The sequence below is a fragment of the Symphalangus syndactylus genome, chromosome 8, assembly GCF_028878055.3.
Source record: "Symphalangus syndactylus isolate Jambi chromosome 8, NHGRI_mSymSyn1-v2.1_pri, whole genome shotgun sequence".
Lineage (NCBI taxonomy): Eukaryota > Metazoa > Chordata > Mammalia > Primates > Hylobatidae > Symphalangus > Symphalangus syndactylus.
In genome coordinates, this window is record NC_072430.2 from 46,623,256 (window position 1) to 46,640,275 (window position 17,020).

The 17,020-nt window shown below is 42.8% G+C and overlaps 1 protein-coding gene and 1 non-coding gene across 3 annotated transcripts in view; one reads left to right on the plus strand and one right to left on the minus strand.

The window, feature by feature from the left end:
- Positions 1 to 1,789: 1,789 nt before the first annotated feature.
- On the minus strand, positions 1,790 to 1,983 carry LOC129489079 (U2 spliceosomal RNA). Its single transcript, XR_008659892.1, has one exon. It is a non-coding gene; the product is annotated as a U2 spliceosomal RNA (small nuclear RNA).
- A 1,126-nt stretch (positions 1,984 to 3,109) lies between these two features.
- The window catches only part of COX16 (cytochrome c oxidase assembly factor COX16), a 33,999-nt gene continuing 20,088 nt past the window's right edge, over positions 3,110 to 17,020 (plus strand). The window contains exon 1 of one of the 2 annotated variants that reach the window (XM_055288981.2): positions 3,110 to 3,337. In XM_055288981.2, the coding sequence (XP_055144956.1) occupies positions 3,269 to 3,337 (69 nt within the window). In that variant the 5' untranslated portion in view covers positions 3,110 to 3,268. The remainder of the gene's footprint in view (positions 3,338 to 17,020) is intronic. The other variant, XM_055288982.2, reaches the window with a different exon arrangement.

Consider the following 17,020-nt stretch of genomic DNA (forward strand, 5'->3'; position numbering starts at 1 on the left):
AGTCAGTATTGTCCAATTCTACAGGAAATTTAGTTCTGTTTGGGATATTTGTACCACTTCCAAAGTGAGACCTTGTGTTTGCCTCAACTTTTCTGAGCCTCAATTTGTTAACCTATGAGTCTGGCATCATGTTATGCCCCCAACTTCATAAGGTTTTTGAGTGAATCAAATTAGATAGTAAGTCAAGCATGGTAGCACACACCTGTAGTCCCAGCTACTCAGGAGGCCAAGGCAGGAGGATTGTTTGAGCCCAGGAGTTCAAGACCAGCCTGAACAATATAGCAGACCCTGTCTCAAAAAAAAAAAATTAGTAGATTCAATGGCATTATCAAAGTAAACAAAGATTCATGAAGTAACTAATCTTTCCATTACCATAGCCATAAATTCTGGCCATAATTTTTTTCTTTCTTTCTTTCTTTTTTTTTTTTTTTTGAGAGGACTCCTGCTCTGTTGCCCAGGCTGGAGTGTAGTGGCACCATCTCGGCTCATTGCAACCTCCACCTCCCGGGTTCAAGTGATTCTCCTGCCTCAGCCTCCCGAGTAGCTGGGAATACAGTCGTGCACCTTCATGCCCAGCTAATTTTTGTAGTTTTAGTAGAGACAGGGTTTCACCATGTTGGCCAGGCTGGTCTCAAACTCCTGACCTCAGGTGATCTGCCCTCCTCGGCCTCCCAAAGTGCTGGGATTACAGGTATGACCCACTGTGGCTGGCCAGTTCTGGCCATAATTCTGAAACCTAACTTCAGGACTAAAGCTCTCAAGAAGACTGGAGTTTTTTTTGTTGATTTTGTTTTATAACAATGCTCCCATGTACTTGTATGAGTTAAATGCTGGTAGAGCAGATACTAGAGGATAATATAACCTGCCTGGATATCAAGTACATACCAGTCCTCAAGGACTGGCATAGATGGTGGAGATGCCCCATTTCTTTTCTTTTTTTTTTTTTTTTTTTTTTTTTGAGACGGAGTCTCGCTCTTTCACCCAGGCTGGAGTGCAGTGGCGCGATCTCGGCTCACTGCAGGCTCCGCCCCCCGGGGTTCACGCCATTCTCCTGCCTCAGCCTCCCGAGTAGCTGGGAATACAGTCGTGCACCTTCATGCCCAGCTAATTTTTGTAGTTTTAGTAGAGACGGAGTTTCACTGTGTTAGCCAGGATGGTCTCGATCTCCTGACCTCGTGATCTGCCCGCCTCGGCCTCCCAAAGTGCTGGGATTACAGGCGTGAGCCACCGCGCCCGGCGACTCTAACACTATTTTGAATATATGTATACGATTTAACCCATTATTAGCTACTACTGAGGTGCAGGGTTTTGATGGAGTAGTATCCAGTAGGCTGATGTTTTATGTAGTGAAGATGTAGGAAAACGCTAGAGTTTTAGAGGAGTGCCTTTGGCTTCTAGAATCTTACGGAAAGTAGGAGATGTGATACGCTTAACTAACCTGGACGCCACGTGAGATTTATTTATTTATTTTTGAAACAGGGTCTAGCTCTGTCACCCAGGCTGCAGTGCAGTGGCATGATCACGGCTCACTGTAGCCTGGACCTCCTGGGCTCAAGTGATCTTCCCACCTCAGCTTCCCAAGTAGCTGAGGCCCCATCATGCCTGGCTAATTTATTATTATTATTATTTGTAAAGATGGGGTCTTGCTTTGTTGCTCAGGCTGGTCTCAAACTCCTGGGCTCAAACGATCCTCCTGCCTCAGCCTCCCAAACTGCAGGTATTACAGGCATGAGCCACCATGCCTGGTCTGCATGAATTTTGAAATATCAAAAGGAAGTAAATAAGATGGGAGAGATGCACCGTTCCTGGGTTTCTGGAGGTATTGAAATACAGGTTGATGTGTAGAGTGGCGGAGCAAACTATTCCATCTCCTTGCTTCAGAAACCCATTTAACATATTTTCCTTGGATAGAGAATGTGTCAGATATTAAACTGTTAAGAACAGATACTACACTTGATCTTAGCCAAAAGGATAAGTTTCACTAGAGTAGCCTGCAGTAGATCTGGAGTTTCTCCTCTGGAGACCACTTAAGAGGCTACTTTAATAGGTGAAAAGATGATAAGGAATTTAAAAAGGAACATTTCAGTGGTAACAGAGAGGCAGGGACAGATGGAAATATTTCAGGAATAGCATGGAAGATAATATTCCGCATCACCTGCACTCTGATTCACTCTGGTAAATGGGACACGTGGGGGATCGGCTTCCTAAGCTATCCCAGTACTTTACACATGTTTGTTTCTGTGCCCATGAAATCGCCAGTGTCTTTAAGGATCATATATTTTTATCTGTGTTCCTAGAACCCTTTCAATGACACTCTGAAAGGTGGCCTGTATGGTTGCTGAATCATTGGAAAATAGACATTCATAAATGACTAAAGATTACAGGTTATCTCACAGTAAAATCATTAGCATTAAAAGTTCAGTAATGACTGATAAGACACTACACTGATTACATTTCAACCTAATCTTTCTAGCGATTTATTTTTAAAAGTCTCCATTAAACTAGTAAATTCCTCATCCCACAAATAGCCATAAAGACTGGAGTACCGGCTTCAAAATACTTCTTTTTCTTTTTTCTTTTTGAGACGAAGTCTCGCTCTTGTTCCCCAGGCTGGAGTGCGATGGCGCGATCTCTGCTCGTTGCAACCTCCACCTCCCGGGTTCAAGCGATTCTCCTGCCTCGGCCCCCCAGTAGCTGGGATTACTGGCGCCTGGCGCCACGCCTGGCTAATTTTTGTATTTTTTTTTTTTTAATAGAGACGGGGGTTTTACCATGTTGACCAGGCTTGTCTAGAACTCCTGACCTCAGGTGACCCACCGGCCTCGGCCTCCCAAAGTGCTGGGATTACAGGCCACCGCGCCCGGCCTCAAAATACTCATTTCCTTAGCTGATTTTATCGAGTGGCTATGTGCCTAAGGGAGTGTTTTAAGAAGACGTTAGTTGGGACCCAGAACGTGCGAAGTACTGGTTTCCATATCAATTTGGTGGTGTTCGTAAACCGATTCAAATCTCTAAATCCCAATTGCACGCCGGCGTTACGGAACCAAAAACGCTGACGCCCACATTTCTGGGCGGACGCACAAGTATGTTACGATGGCTCGATTGCTTTTGCCTAGCGGAAACCATTCGGTAAGGACCGAGCACCAAATAACCAAGGGAAAGGAAGTGAGTCAAGGACTTTCTCGTCTTGGTGAGAGGGTGAGCCGCTGAGATTTGGGAGTCTGCGCTGGGCCCGCTTGGAGTTCTGAGCCGATGGAAGAATTCAGTCATGTTTGCACCCGCGGTGATGCGTGCTTTTCGCAAGAACAAGACTCTCCGCTATGGAGTCCCCATGTTGGTGAGTGGAGTGAGGAGGATCTTCCGCCAAGGGGTGGGACCCTCCTCCTTGGCAGGATCAAGACCTTGGAGGGAATCTGTAAAATGTGAAGTTAAGGGCTGGCACTCGGGCTAGGAAGGAGCTAGCGACGGGCTGAGAGCTTTCCTAAAAGCTCTTCTACCAGTCTTTTCCACACCTCCCACTTCCCCGCCGCTGTCCCCTACTCCCGGTTGGATTTCAGGTGTACTAGGATCTGTCTGCTTGTGAGCGTGGCATCTTTCCCATCGTCGAACGCGGTCATTGTTACTACCCTTGATTCACAGTTAAGTAAGTTGAAGCTCAGAGAATTCAGTCAGAACCACAGTTGAAGCCAAGTTTGGATGATTACTAAGCTTGCTTCCTCGCCCCTACCTTAGCTATGTTTTGACCACACTGTGGATCATTGGGACTAGATGTATTCCATTTAACTGTACGAATTCCTGGTATCTTTCTGTTTCATCTTTCTGGTTTGTGAATTAGCTTAATTCTTAGAGTTGTTGTGATGAACTAATAACACCTTGTGAATAAAGTGTTGAGTATGGTGCCTGCCACATTGTAGCCAGAATGGTTGCTGTGTTATAATTTCTAAAGCACGTTGAAAACAGCTTCCGTGTTTATATGGTTGCATCCATTTCCACACTGAGTTCCCTAAGGATGTCACGAAATGCAGGCTGAGGCTGACTTTTAGACAACCAGAGTTGAAATCCAGGTGACTCTTATTTGCTTTTTGATCACGGGCAAGTTATTTTGCTTCAGCAAGCCCTGATGTGTTAGTGAATGAAATAATTAAAGCATATGAACAAAAGCTGCTTTCTTTTAAATACAGAATAGATTTTCATTTTGTATGAATATTGGCACAGATGAAATTACCAGCTTTTCCATTTAAGCAGACTAAAGGAAAGAAGTGATCTTAGAAAGGTAATGGATATTTTAGACATTTTTGAAAAATCCAGATTCATCAAATGTGGATTTTAGGAATCTCCAAAAGATTCACCCATTTAAAGTATCTGGGCCAACACGATGGCTCACACCTGTAATCCCAGCGTTAGGGGAAGCCAAGACAGGAGGATCGCTTCAGGTCAGGAGTTCCAGACCAGCAAGACCTCTGTCTCTCCAAAAAAACACAAAAGTGTTCAATTTGTTGTTTTTAGCAAATTCGATATCAGTATACTAATATATTTGTATATTAGTATATTCTTAGTTATGGAGCCATCACCACAATTTTAGAACATTTTCATCACCCCCAAAAAAGCATCATAACTAATAGTAGTCACTTCCCATTTCTTTCTACCTCTTATGCTGGCCTGATAAACCACTAATCTACTTCTACCCGTAAATTTGCTTACTCTGCACATTTCATATTAACACACTAATACAACATGTGGGTTTTTTGTGACTGGATTCTTCCACTTAGAATGTTTTTAAGGTTCATTCACATTGTAACGTATATCAATACTTCATTCCTTTTGATGGATATAATTCCATTGTTTGGATATATTTTATCAGTTGAACATTTGGGTTGTTTCAGTTTTTGACTATTATGAATAATGCTGCTATGAACATTTAGGTACACGCTTTGTGTGGAAGTATGTTTTCATTTCTCTTGGGTAGGGAATATACCTAGACGTGGAACTGCTAGGTCATATGGTAACTCTGTTTAACTTTTTAGGATGTGCCAGATGTTTTCCAAAGTGGCTGCATCATTTTACATTCCCACCAGCAATATATGATTTTCAATTTCTCCACATCCTTGCCAACACTTGTTATTGTCCATCTTTTTAATTATTACCCTTTCTAGTAGGTGTGAAGTGATACCTCATTGTGGTTTTGATTTTCATTTCCCTAACGACTTATTATGTTGAGCATCTTTTCAAATGTTTATTGGTCATTTGAATATCTTTTTGGAGAAATGTCTGTTCAAATCCTTGGCCCATTTTTTAATTGGACTATGTTTCCTTTTATTGGACAGAGGTTTCTTTAAAACTCCAAACCAACAAATCTGCCAGTCTTTGTTGAGAGGCTCTGCATTTTTTGGGCATGCTTTCAACATTCAGCCTTGCAGTTTACAGCTCCATGTATAGCCTTCACTTCTTACTTGCTCAGAGCTTCAAAATTAGTCATAAGTTGAGAATTTAGGGCCTTCTCAGGTCTTTCTTGGGCATATACATTGCTCTGGGCATGTACACAGTTCTAGTTATTTGCATGACTTTCTAAATTCTCAGGAATATATTTGAACATTTGAACTTTTCAGAGTCCTCTAAGGACACTTTATTCCTGTTATCTACCACATCAGACAGTCATAATGTTAAACAATTACCTCTGATTTTTTTTTTTTTTTTTTTTGACAAACGCTTCCTAGGAGAAGTCTGTTCATACTAATTGAGCTCCAAATCAGGTAAACTAAAGACAGCTTTGTGAATAGCATCTTCCAGGAACTACCAGACTGGTGAAATGATGACAATTCTCATGGAATGGTGTTTTAAAGAGCTCCAACCTCTACCCTCTCCAGTTGGTGCCAGGCTTTACATCATGTTTGCAGGCTGTTGGTTTTCATGGTTGTTATGGAGCTTGGGTGGAGGGGTGAGAATATGACAAATTAAAAATGCCACCAAGCTAACTGTTCTTCCTGAAATTCAGGCGTTTTTCTTAAATACTGTGCACACTGTTGCAAGTTTTTGCTTAATTTTCAGAGTTCTAAAAAAGTTTGACAGTTTTTTACAAACATTCTCATTGTTTTTGTGGAGGAAAGGATTTTTGGAGATACTCCACCGTGTCATTGATATGACCCTTCAGTTCTTTCTTATATCTTCTATGTCTTTGGTGAGATTTTCTAATTTTCCCTTTGTTTCAAGAAAAGCTATTGTTGTTTGAAGTATTTTTATGATGTTTCCTTTGAGGTCTTTGTCATCTTTGTCAGATAATTCTAATCTCTGGTTTATCTCTGTGTTAGCATCTCTCCATAGCCTTTTTAAAATTCAAGTTTGTCTTCGTCCATTTGTGTTGCTAGAAAGCAGGGGTCCCCAACCCCTGGGCCACGGACTGGTACTGGTTTGTGGCCTGTTAGGAACTGGGCTGCACGGTAGGAGGTGAGCAGTAGATGAGTGAGCATTACTGCCTGAGCTCCGCCTCCTGTCCTATCAGAGGTGGCATTAGATTCTCATAGGAGCACGAGCCCTATTTGTGAACTGCACATGCGAGGGATCTAGGTTGCATGCCCCTTATGAGAATCTAATGTCTGATGATCTAAAGTAGAACAGTTTCATACCCAAACTGCCATCCCGCTCCCCACCCCCACCACCATCTGTGGAAAAATGGTCTGCCATGAAACTGGTCCCTAGTGCCAGAAAGTTTGGGGACCACTGTTGCTACAAAGGAGTACCAGAGGCTGGGTAATTTATAAAGTAAAGAATTTTCTTTTGGCTCATGGTTCTGCAGGCTGTACATACTGTGAAGCACGGCACCAGCATCTGCTTCTGGTGCGGGCCTCAGGCTGCTTCCACTTGTGGCAGAGGCAAAAGGGAGCCAGCATGTGCAGAGATCACATGCTGAGAGAGGGGAGGGAGGTGGCAGGCTCTTTTTGACAGCCAGCTCTCAAGGGAACTACTAGAGTGAGAACTCACTTGTTACCACGAGGACAGCATCAAGCCATTCGTGAGGGATCTGTCCCCATGACCCAAACACCTCCCACTAGGCCTTCCTTCCAACATTGGGGGTCACATTTCAACAGGAGGTTTGGAGGGTCAAATATTCAAACTGTAGTAAAGTTATTTTCCTGGTTCTTGTCATGACAATGGAATTTTTATTGTATCTTGAACATTTTAAATATTACATTAGGAAATGATATCCTATTTAAGTCTTTTACTTTAGCGGGATGTCATGTTTAACTTGTAGGCAGTAGCCTACTATAATATTTTGGGCTCCCTTTCCTGGCAACTTAGGTTCCAGATTTTGCAGTACTAATCTGGTCTGCTTTGTTCACCTGGTGGTACTGGGATTCGTGCTTGATCATGTCTGTATGGAATGTTGTAATCAACATATGCCTTTAAAGCCATAGGATTGATTAAGGTTACAAAATAAGTGAATAGAGAAGAAGAGAAAACATTGTGCCCTGAGGTATGCCAACATTGGAGAGTTGAGGTATACAGGAGGAAACAATCAAGGAGACTAAGAAAGAATGTGGCAAAAGAAAAACCAGATATGAGGGAAGAGGAGGAGAGTGATCAACTGTATGAAATTTTATTCATGAAATCAGATGAAAATAAGTTAACCACCAGATTTAGTAATGTGGATGTCATTGATGGTTGGAATGGATCCAACAAAGAGTAGGAAGAGCAGCTAGTATAGGCAACTCATTTGAGAAATTTTCCTGCATATAGGAACAAAGAAAGAGGTTGGTATCTGTTGGGAAGTGGTGTCCAGGAAAGTTTGTTAATAAGATAGGAGAAATAATAGCATTTTTATGCTGGATCCTGCAGTGGTGAGCAAGATTTTGATGATACAGGAAAGGAGAGAATTGATGAATCAGTGTCCTTCAGTAGATAAGAGAAGATTGGAGATAAATGAAGATAGGAGTGTGGATTCTATGGTAACAAGCAATAAGTGTTGCAGTGCAATTCAAACACTACACACACACACACACACATACACACACACACTATGCATAGTCCTGCACAAAACTCCCCTAATTTCCTACACCAGGCATAATCCCAGGATTCTCAGGCCACCTGTGCTTCTGACCAGCTGGTTACAAATTTGGGTGTTTAAGCCACCCCCTCAGGTTCTATAATTTACTAGAACTACTCATAGAACTCAGGAGAATACTATACTTATGATTACAGTGTTATTATAAAGGATATATAAATTAGGAACAGCCAAAAAAAGAGACTCATATGTCGAGGTCCAGAAGGGTCCTGAATGTAGAGCTTCTGTGTTCTCTCTCCATGGGATCAGGGCATGTCACCCTCCTTGCACATTGATGTGTTTACCAACCAGTAAGTTCAACCAAGTTTCACTGTCCAGAATTTTTACTGGGGTTTCATTATATAGACATGGGTGACTGAACCATTGGCCATGTGACTGAACTGTCTCCAGCTCTCCTCTTCTCCCTTGAGGTTTGGAGGTTGGGTTGATATCACATAGCTCAAAGCCCCAGCCCTCTAGTCACATGGCTGGACTTTTCAGCATGGCCTGCCTGTATCTTTTCATTGAAACTGAAACAACAGTTATTTTGTGTATACAAATAATTCTTACATTTTGACATTGCAGGTATTAGCTGCTTATTTTTTTTCTGATTTGTTCTCTTTTGATTTTATGTTGTTTTTATTTCATTTATTTGTCAGCACAGAAGTTTTATTTATTATTATTGTTGTTGTTTTTTTAAGAGAGGAGGTCTTGCTGTGTTGCCCAGGCTGGTCTTAAACTCCTGGCCTCAAGTGATTCTCCCACCTCAGCCTCCGGCGTAGTTGGGATTGCAGGGATAAGCTACCATACCCACCCAGAAGTTTTAAATTTTTATGTGGTCGCATATACTTGGTTTTGAAATTTATAGCCTGCGATGATAAAATCTTGTGATGGGAAAAAAAATGAAATTCATAACCTCAAGGTTTTGTTGGTATTCTCAACTTCAAAATTATAAAGGTTTATGTTTTGTACCTTTTAATATTTAATTCTTTAATTGGTATATAAATATATTTATAAAAAAAGGAAGGTAGGGGCCGGGCGCAGTGGCTCACGCCTGTAATCCCAGCACTTTGGGAGGCCGAGGCAGGCAGATCACAAGGTCAGGAGTTCGAGACCAGCCTGGCCAATATGGTGAAACCCTGTCTCTACTGAAAATATAAAAAAATTAGTCGAGTGTGGTGGCAGGGGCCTGTGGTCCCAGCTACTCAGGAGACTGAGACGGGAGAATTACTTGAGCCTGGGAGGCGGAGGTTGCAGTGAGCTGAGGTCACACCACTGCACTCCAGCCTGGGCGACAATGCAAGACTCCACCACAAAAAAAAATATATATATATATATGTGTGTGTGTGTGTGTGTGTGTGTATAAAATTATATATAAATTAAAAGAAAGGTAGGGATCAAACTTTATTTTTTTCCAAATGGCTACATCTTTCAGCTTCAGAATGAGGGATTAAAGCTAATTAGATTTTTTTCTTTTTCTTTTTTTCTTTTTTTTTTTTTTTTTTTTTTGACAGAGTCTCACTCTGTCGCCAGGCTGTAGTACAATGGCGCAGTCTTGGCTCACTGCAACCTCCGCCTCCCGGATTCAAGCAATTCTCCTGCCTCAGCCTCCCAAATAGCTGGGACTACAGGTGCGTGCCACCACACCTGGCTACTTTCTGTATTTTTAGGAGAGATGGGGTTTCATCGTATTGGCCAGGCTGGTCTTGAACTCCTGACCTCGTGATTCTCCCGCCTTAGCCTCCCAAAGTGTTGGGATTACAGGCATGAAGCTAATTAGATTTTTGGATGACATGATAAAGTAGCAATGACAACTTGGGGATCTTTTAAGGTTACTGCATACTGAGAAGTGTGGTAAATTTCATGAGAGTTCTTCTTTTTTTCTTTAGAAAAAAGTGGCAGTATTTACTTAAGAAGTGAAGATGTCATTTATCTGACCCAGAAATTCCATTACTGGATATTTTTTCTCCAGTATATGTGTGCAAAAACAAATGTAGTTGGGAGGCTGAGGTAGGAGGATCTCTTGAACCCGGGAGGCAGAGGTTGGAGTGAGCCGAGATCACGCCACTGCACTCCAGCCTGGGTAACAAGAGCGAGACTCTGTCTCAAAAAAAAAAAAAGAAAAAAAAAGAAATATATTTGTGTCAGAAAATGTATGAGTGAGTAGTGCACATAATGTATGTAATATGCATTATGTTTATATATACATAATTATATAACATGTTGTTATAAAAATATCATATGTATGACACACATACAAGTATAAAAAGATCTCCACTGGGTGTGGTGGCTCATGCCTGTAGTCCTAGCACTTTGGGAGGCTGAGGCGGGTGGATCACTTGAGCCCAGGAGTTCAAGACCAGCCTGGGCAACATGGTGAAACCCCATATCTACTAAAAATACAAAAATTAGCTGGGTATGGCAGCGGTTGCCTGTAATCCCAGCTACTCAGGAGGCTGAGGCAGTAGAATTGCTTGAACCTGGGAAGCGGAGGTTGCAGTGAGCCGAGATTGCTCTTCTGCACTCCAGCCTAGGCAACAGACGGAGACTCGGTCTCAAAAAAAAAAAAAAGTACAGACCAGTATTATATACTATACGTAAGTATTAATTCCTGGGTCAAATAAATGACATCTTCACTTCTTAAAAAATATTACCACATTTTTCAAAAGAAAAAAGAAATCATATGAAATTTACCACACTTCCCAGTATGCAGTAATCTTAAAAGATCCCCAAATTGTCATTGCTGCTTTCTCATGTCATCCAAAAATCTAATTAGCTTTAATCCCTCATTCTGAAGCTGAAAGGTCTAGCTATTTGGAAAAAAATAAAGTTTGATTCCTACCTTCCTTTTTATATAAATATACTTGTATTACCAATTAAATAATTAAATATTAAAAGGTATAAAACACTATAAAACATAAACTTTTATAATTTTGAAGAATACCAACAAAACCTTGAGGCTGTGACATGATTCCAGAAATCATTCAACTATCAAACAAGAGAATGAGTAAATAAACTGTGTTCTGTTTTTATAATGGAATACCATATAGCAAAGAATTAATTAACTATAGCTGCATACAATATACTTTAGTCTAAAATACATAATTTCTCACTAAAAACAGTTACACCAAAGAATAGTTTTAATAAAATTCAAAAACAGAAAAGGCTTAATTATAGAATTTAGTTATTATATATAGATGGTAAAGAAGAAAATCAAGAAGTGAATGCAATAAAATCTAGCTTTTGTGTTAACGATAAAGAGAGGAAGGTTACCCTTTTATTTGCAAGGGGTATATGTGTTGGCAGTATTCTATTTATTGAACTGGGTAGTTAATGCATTGTAGTTTATGTTACAATTATTATCTCTAAATGCTTTATATACACTTTTGTGTGTGTTTATTAATAAAATATTAATGCAGTGTGCAAGATGGTAAGCACGATGCATATTATGTCTCCGTTTGTATTAAAGGGAAAGTGTGGTATGTTTAAAATGTCTGTGCTCATACATGGATTGACAGTTTTTTGAAGGACAACCAATAAGTTGGAAACAGTGGTTATATTGGGGGGAAAGATATAAATAAGATAGAAATTGTACTCTTCGAGTTCAGGGAAAATACTGCCCTAATGAGGGCCCCCTACCCCTTTATCCCTCCTTGAAGAATGGCTTCAGTCATTTAGTAGAAGGGCTAAGCTTTTGAAAATATTATTTTCTTCTTTTGTTAAATCAGCAAAATGTCAGGTATATCTGCTTTTTCTGAGTTGTGTAAATTCCACAGTTTGGCTGATGCAAAAATATTTGCAGTCCAGTCTACAGAAGTTTTCAATTAGCTACTTTGAGATACAGCATTTGGTATTAACAAAGTTCCACTACATAAACCTTTGTAATACATTGCAGCACTGAAGATAGCAAATTGACCTAAAAGCACAAAAAGATGAATTAACCAAATGAATTAGATGAACTATTGTTTGTTCATTTTTAACTGTACTCAAATTACATTTCTTAATTTATTAGGGGAAAATGATAGAACAAAAAGTAAAATATTAAAAATTAAAATTGTTATTCTACTAAACATGTACAGTTGTAAATTGGACAAAATCATTTGTGTGTGTTTTTGTTTTTAGAGAATACATTTATAAATGCAATGATAGTATTATAAATATGTTTTCTTTACATAGGAGAAGATAACTCTCAGTTAGCTGTAACTGCTGTATTGCTTCAGTATGAGGTGAGAGGTGACCCAGCTGACTATTTTTAAGGTTCTTGTATTGGTTTGAACCCCGAGAGTGCGCCAATGGACAACACGAGGCGGTGTGGAGCAACAAGCTGTTTTAATGAGCGCCTGGGTTCAGGCCGGCTGAGGCCTAAAATGGCGTCAGCCCCAAGTGAGGACGGGACGAAAGTTTCCTAGTCTCCTGTAAACAGGAAGTGTCCTAGTCTGACGTAATTGCTAAGTTGTACCTGGATGGCCTCTTTCTCGATCTTCAGGGGTACGTGTCTTCTGGACGGCTCTCTTCCTGCTTCTGCTATCTTGCTGGTGCATGCTGCTGGCCCAAGTATCCTTGAGCCTTGGGACTGAGCCTGAGAAGGGAAGAGTTATTCATGTCCTTAAGCTTTCAGGCCCTGGGGAGAATCTTACATTCCTGTCTATTTGGTTATAGAAAAGGGAAAAGGGATGACTTTCTCAATAACTACTTCAGGCATGACATAGGCGTGGCGTGGGCACCTTGGAAAAAGAAAACCTTAATTTGTTCGGTATTCTTGAGAGATGGGCTGGTATCCACCATGTCATTGTATCAGGAGCATCATCTGGATTGTCTGGAAACACATCTGTGCCTGCAAGACAGTTATGTTGAGAGGACAAGGCGGTGTCGACAGGGAGAGGCATGGCCTCATTTGCTGCTTCACAAATGAAAGACCCTGTCTGGATTAAGGAAGGAAGGTAATTCCTGAAGGGCTCAGAGTCTGGTAAGGGTGGAGGCCCCAAGACAAAAGTTCGGCCATATATGATTTCAAAGGGACTATAAAAAGAGGGTGCTTTTGGTGTTGCACAGAGCCTTATGAGGGCGAAAGGGAGATTTTTTTGTCCACGACTGGTGGGTTTTTAGAGCCAGCTTGGTGAGTTGGGCTTTAAGGACAGAGTTAATTTTTTCAACTTTGCCTGAAGATTGAGGCCTGTAGAGTGTGTGGAGAAACTATTTTATTCTTAAGGATGTAGAGATGCCTTGGGTAATTTGGCTGATTAAGGTGGGCCTGTATCGGACTGGATGGATGCTGGGAGGCCAAAATGGGGAATTATATGCAGATGAGAGTTTGTGTGACATTTGCACCTTCTGAAGTTGTTGGGAACACTTCTACTTACCTGGAGAAGGTACAGACCAAGACTAGAAGATAGCGGAGCTGTTTATCGGGCAGCATGTGAGTGAAGTTTACTTGCCAATCTTGCCTGGGTACCTGGCCCCGGGCTTGGTGGGTAGGAAAAGGCGGTGGCCAGAGGGAGCCCTGGGGTGACACAGAGTGGCAGATGGAGCAGGACTGGGTAATTTCTCGAACATAGCTGGAAAGGTGAGGACAAGTGAGAATAGGGCGGAGAAGTTGCAAGAGAGATTTGTAACTAACATGGAAAGCGTTGTGGAGGTTGTGGAGGATTTGGAGGTGAGGAAGGCTTTGAGAGTGAGGAAGAACGAAGTGCCTTTCCTTGACATACCATGGTCCTTGCTTTTGAAGGTTTTGGGCTCAGAAGTCCTCCTTTTCTTCTGAGGAGTAAAGAGGAGAGAACAAGGACAGGGACAGGAACTGGCCTTGCACGGGTTGTAGGGACACTTGTTTGGCTACCTGATTTGCTAGTGCATTTCCAGCCGATATAGGATTGTCTGGGGTTTGGTGGCCCCTGCAATGAATGATGGCAACTTTCTGTGGGAGTCTGGCAGCTTGAAGGAGCTTGCTGATGAGAGAGCCATTTTTGACAGCAGTGTTTTTTGCAGTTAGGAAACCTCGTTCTTTCCAGATAGACGAGTGTGAGTGTACTATATGGAACGCATAATGAGAATGTGAATATATGTTAATTTGTTGTCCGGCTACTAGAGTGAGATCTCGAGTGAGAGCAATGCGTTCAGCTTTCTGGGAGGTGGTGCCTGGGGGAGCGGATTGGCTTCAGTAGTGTGTGTGGGGGGTGACACTATATCATAGACAGCATGCCGGCATCCTTGACATAGGAAGGAGCTGCCATCTACAAACCAAGTAAAGGAGGCATCTGGAAGGGGTTGGTCTGTTAGGTTTGGAAGAGGTGTAAGAAAGGTTTGAACAGAGTTCACACAGAAGTGTGTAGGGTCTTGGGCGGTTGTAGCTTCAGGTAAGAGCGTGGCAGGGTTTAGACGAGAGCTGGTTAGCATGGTGATTTGGGGGGTTTCTATGAATAGAGCATACAGTTGGAGGAGCCATGGGGGCAGAGATGAGACTTAGTACACTGTGGTGAGCTAGCATGTCTTTGATGTTATGGGTTGAATAAACTGTTAGGTTGGCATGGAGAGATAGTTTTAGGCTTTCAAGGATGATGACAGCAGCTGCTTCCAGTGCTTGGAGGCAGGCAGGCCATCTGAGAACTGTGGCTTCAAGCTGTTTGGAGAGGTAGGCGATAACCTGGAGGGTGGGTCCCTTACACTGGGTTAGAACACCTAGTGCAACTTCACGTGTTCGTCAGTATAGAGTGAGAAAGGTTTGGTGAGGTCTGGGAGAGTGAGGACGGGGGCTGAGATGAGAACCTTCTGGAGTAGATGGAAAGGTTGGGTAATAGGCTATGCAGGATTTGAAGGCTCATGGAGAGGGCCTTTAGTGGCTTGGTATAATGGTTTGGCAAGTAGAGCAAAGGAGGGAACCCAGAGTCTAAAACATCCCGCTAGTCCTAGGAAAGACAGAATTTCTTGCTTAGTTTGCAGAGGTGGGAGGGACTGGAGGAGGGATATGTGGTTGGTTGTGAGCCCTCAGGTTCATGGGATAAGAGCTAGGTCTAGAAAGGTGACTGAGGGGGCTCATATTTTTGCTTTCTTAGGGGAGACCTGATACCTCCGTTCTGCCAAGAAGTTTAAAAGAGAGAGATAGCATGGGCATTGCAGTCTCTTTGAGAGGGGCTACACAGGAGCAGATCATTAACACATTGAAGGAGAGTGGATGGTTTTAGGGATAAGGTACAGAGGTCGTGAGCAAGGGCCTGTACAAAAAGATGGGGGCTGTCTCTGAAACCTTGAGGTAGTATGCACCAGGTGAGCTGACGTGAAAGGTGGGTGTCGGGGTTTTCCCACATAAAGGCAAAGAGGTTTTGGGAATCAGGGTGTAAAGGAATTGTGAAAAAAAAATCCTTTAGGTTTAGAACAGAAAATGGGTGGTATTGGAGGGAATTGCGGAAAGTAAGGTATATGGGTTAGGAACTACTGGACATACTGGGAGTACAGCTTGGTTAATGAGCCTGTGATAAATTCCATCTGGCTTTTCGACAGGTAGAACTGGTGTGTTAAAAGGGGAGTTTGTTGGGTGGAGTAGGTGACTGGCGAGGAGGCAAGAAATGATAGGTTTTAGGCCTGTGACAACTGCTTGAGGGATGGGATACTGCTTCTATGATAGGAACTGGGTGGGCTCTTTAAGGTTAATGCGGACAGGGGTGTGGTGTTTTGCGACTGAAGGTGTGGAAGTATTCTAAACAGCGGGGTTAACTACAGATGGGGGATAAGGTAAAGTTGCATGTTTTAAGGTGGGAGGTTGGAGGAGTAGAAGAAATTTAGATGCCCTGAGGGGTCTAGGTTGATGCGTTGGGTACTATGGGGAATGTGGAAGTGGAGAGTAGTGTAGAGTTTTGAAAGGATGTCTCTGGCATGAGGAGGGCTAAGAAAGGGCGAGTGAAGGAAAAGGTGTGCAGGGAGCAGAAAAGTGGAGGGGTGGCTCAGGGTTTGGAGACTTGTCCGTCAATTCCCACAACAGAGAAAAGGGAGGACTCGGTGGGTCCTGAAAAATTAGGTAAAGCAGAGTAGTTTGCCCGGTATTAATTTAAAAAAAATACTGGCTTACCTGCCACCATCAGGGTTACCCTTGGCTCGGGTGAAGCGATGGTAGTTGCTGGGGCATCCATTCCAGGGCACTGTCAATCTTCAGTGGCAAGGCCCATGAGATCCAAGTCGGAGGTTTTGGCTGGCTCAGGAAGTGATGGGGGAGGTCCTTGCAGGGGCCGCTCACAGTCCAACTTCCAGTGGGGTCCTCCGCAGAGGGGGCACGGCCTGGTGGGCTTACCTGGATTTGGGCATTGTCTGGACCAGTGGCCTTCATTGCCGCACTTGAAACAGGTGCCAAGAGGAGGTAGGTTGCTAGGAGGCTTCCGTGTGGAGCTGCGGCCCGTGGGCCTGCAGGGCCCCTGATGGTGGAGGCAAGTATTTGAAATTCCACCTGTTTTTGCCTTTTACTTTCCTCATCATGATTGTTAAAGACTACGAAGGCTAAATTAAGAAGGTCTTGTGGGGTTTGAGTGCCGTCGTCAAGCTTCTGAAGCTTGCGCCGAATATCGGGGGTGGACTGGGAGATGAACCGAAGGTTTAAGATAGTAGTTCGTTCTGAGGGTTTGAAGGAGGAAGGGGGTTAACAAGCAGTGGAGTTTAGGTAGGGGCGTAAGGTGGCGGGATGGGTTTACAAGCCTTAGGGAGAGGGCATTGGGGGAGGAGAATGGGTACAGGCAATTCTAGAATTGTCCTGAGGAAGGGATGGTGTAGGGAAAGAAGTGGATACAGCTGACTGGGAAGATGGCCACTAAGATGAGGAGGCTTGGGGGGCGGTTAAAGAAGATGGTTGAGAGGAAAAGGCAGGGGCTGGGAGGGGTGGACAGCGGTCAGCTGGATCAAACGAGGAAAAAGGTAGGGTTGGGAGGAGAAAGGTGATCAGGGTGGTGAGAATGGAGGGGAAGGATTTGAACAGGTAAGCAAGAATTGCAGAGGTCGGGTTGTGATCTG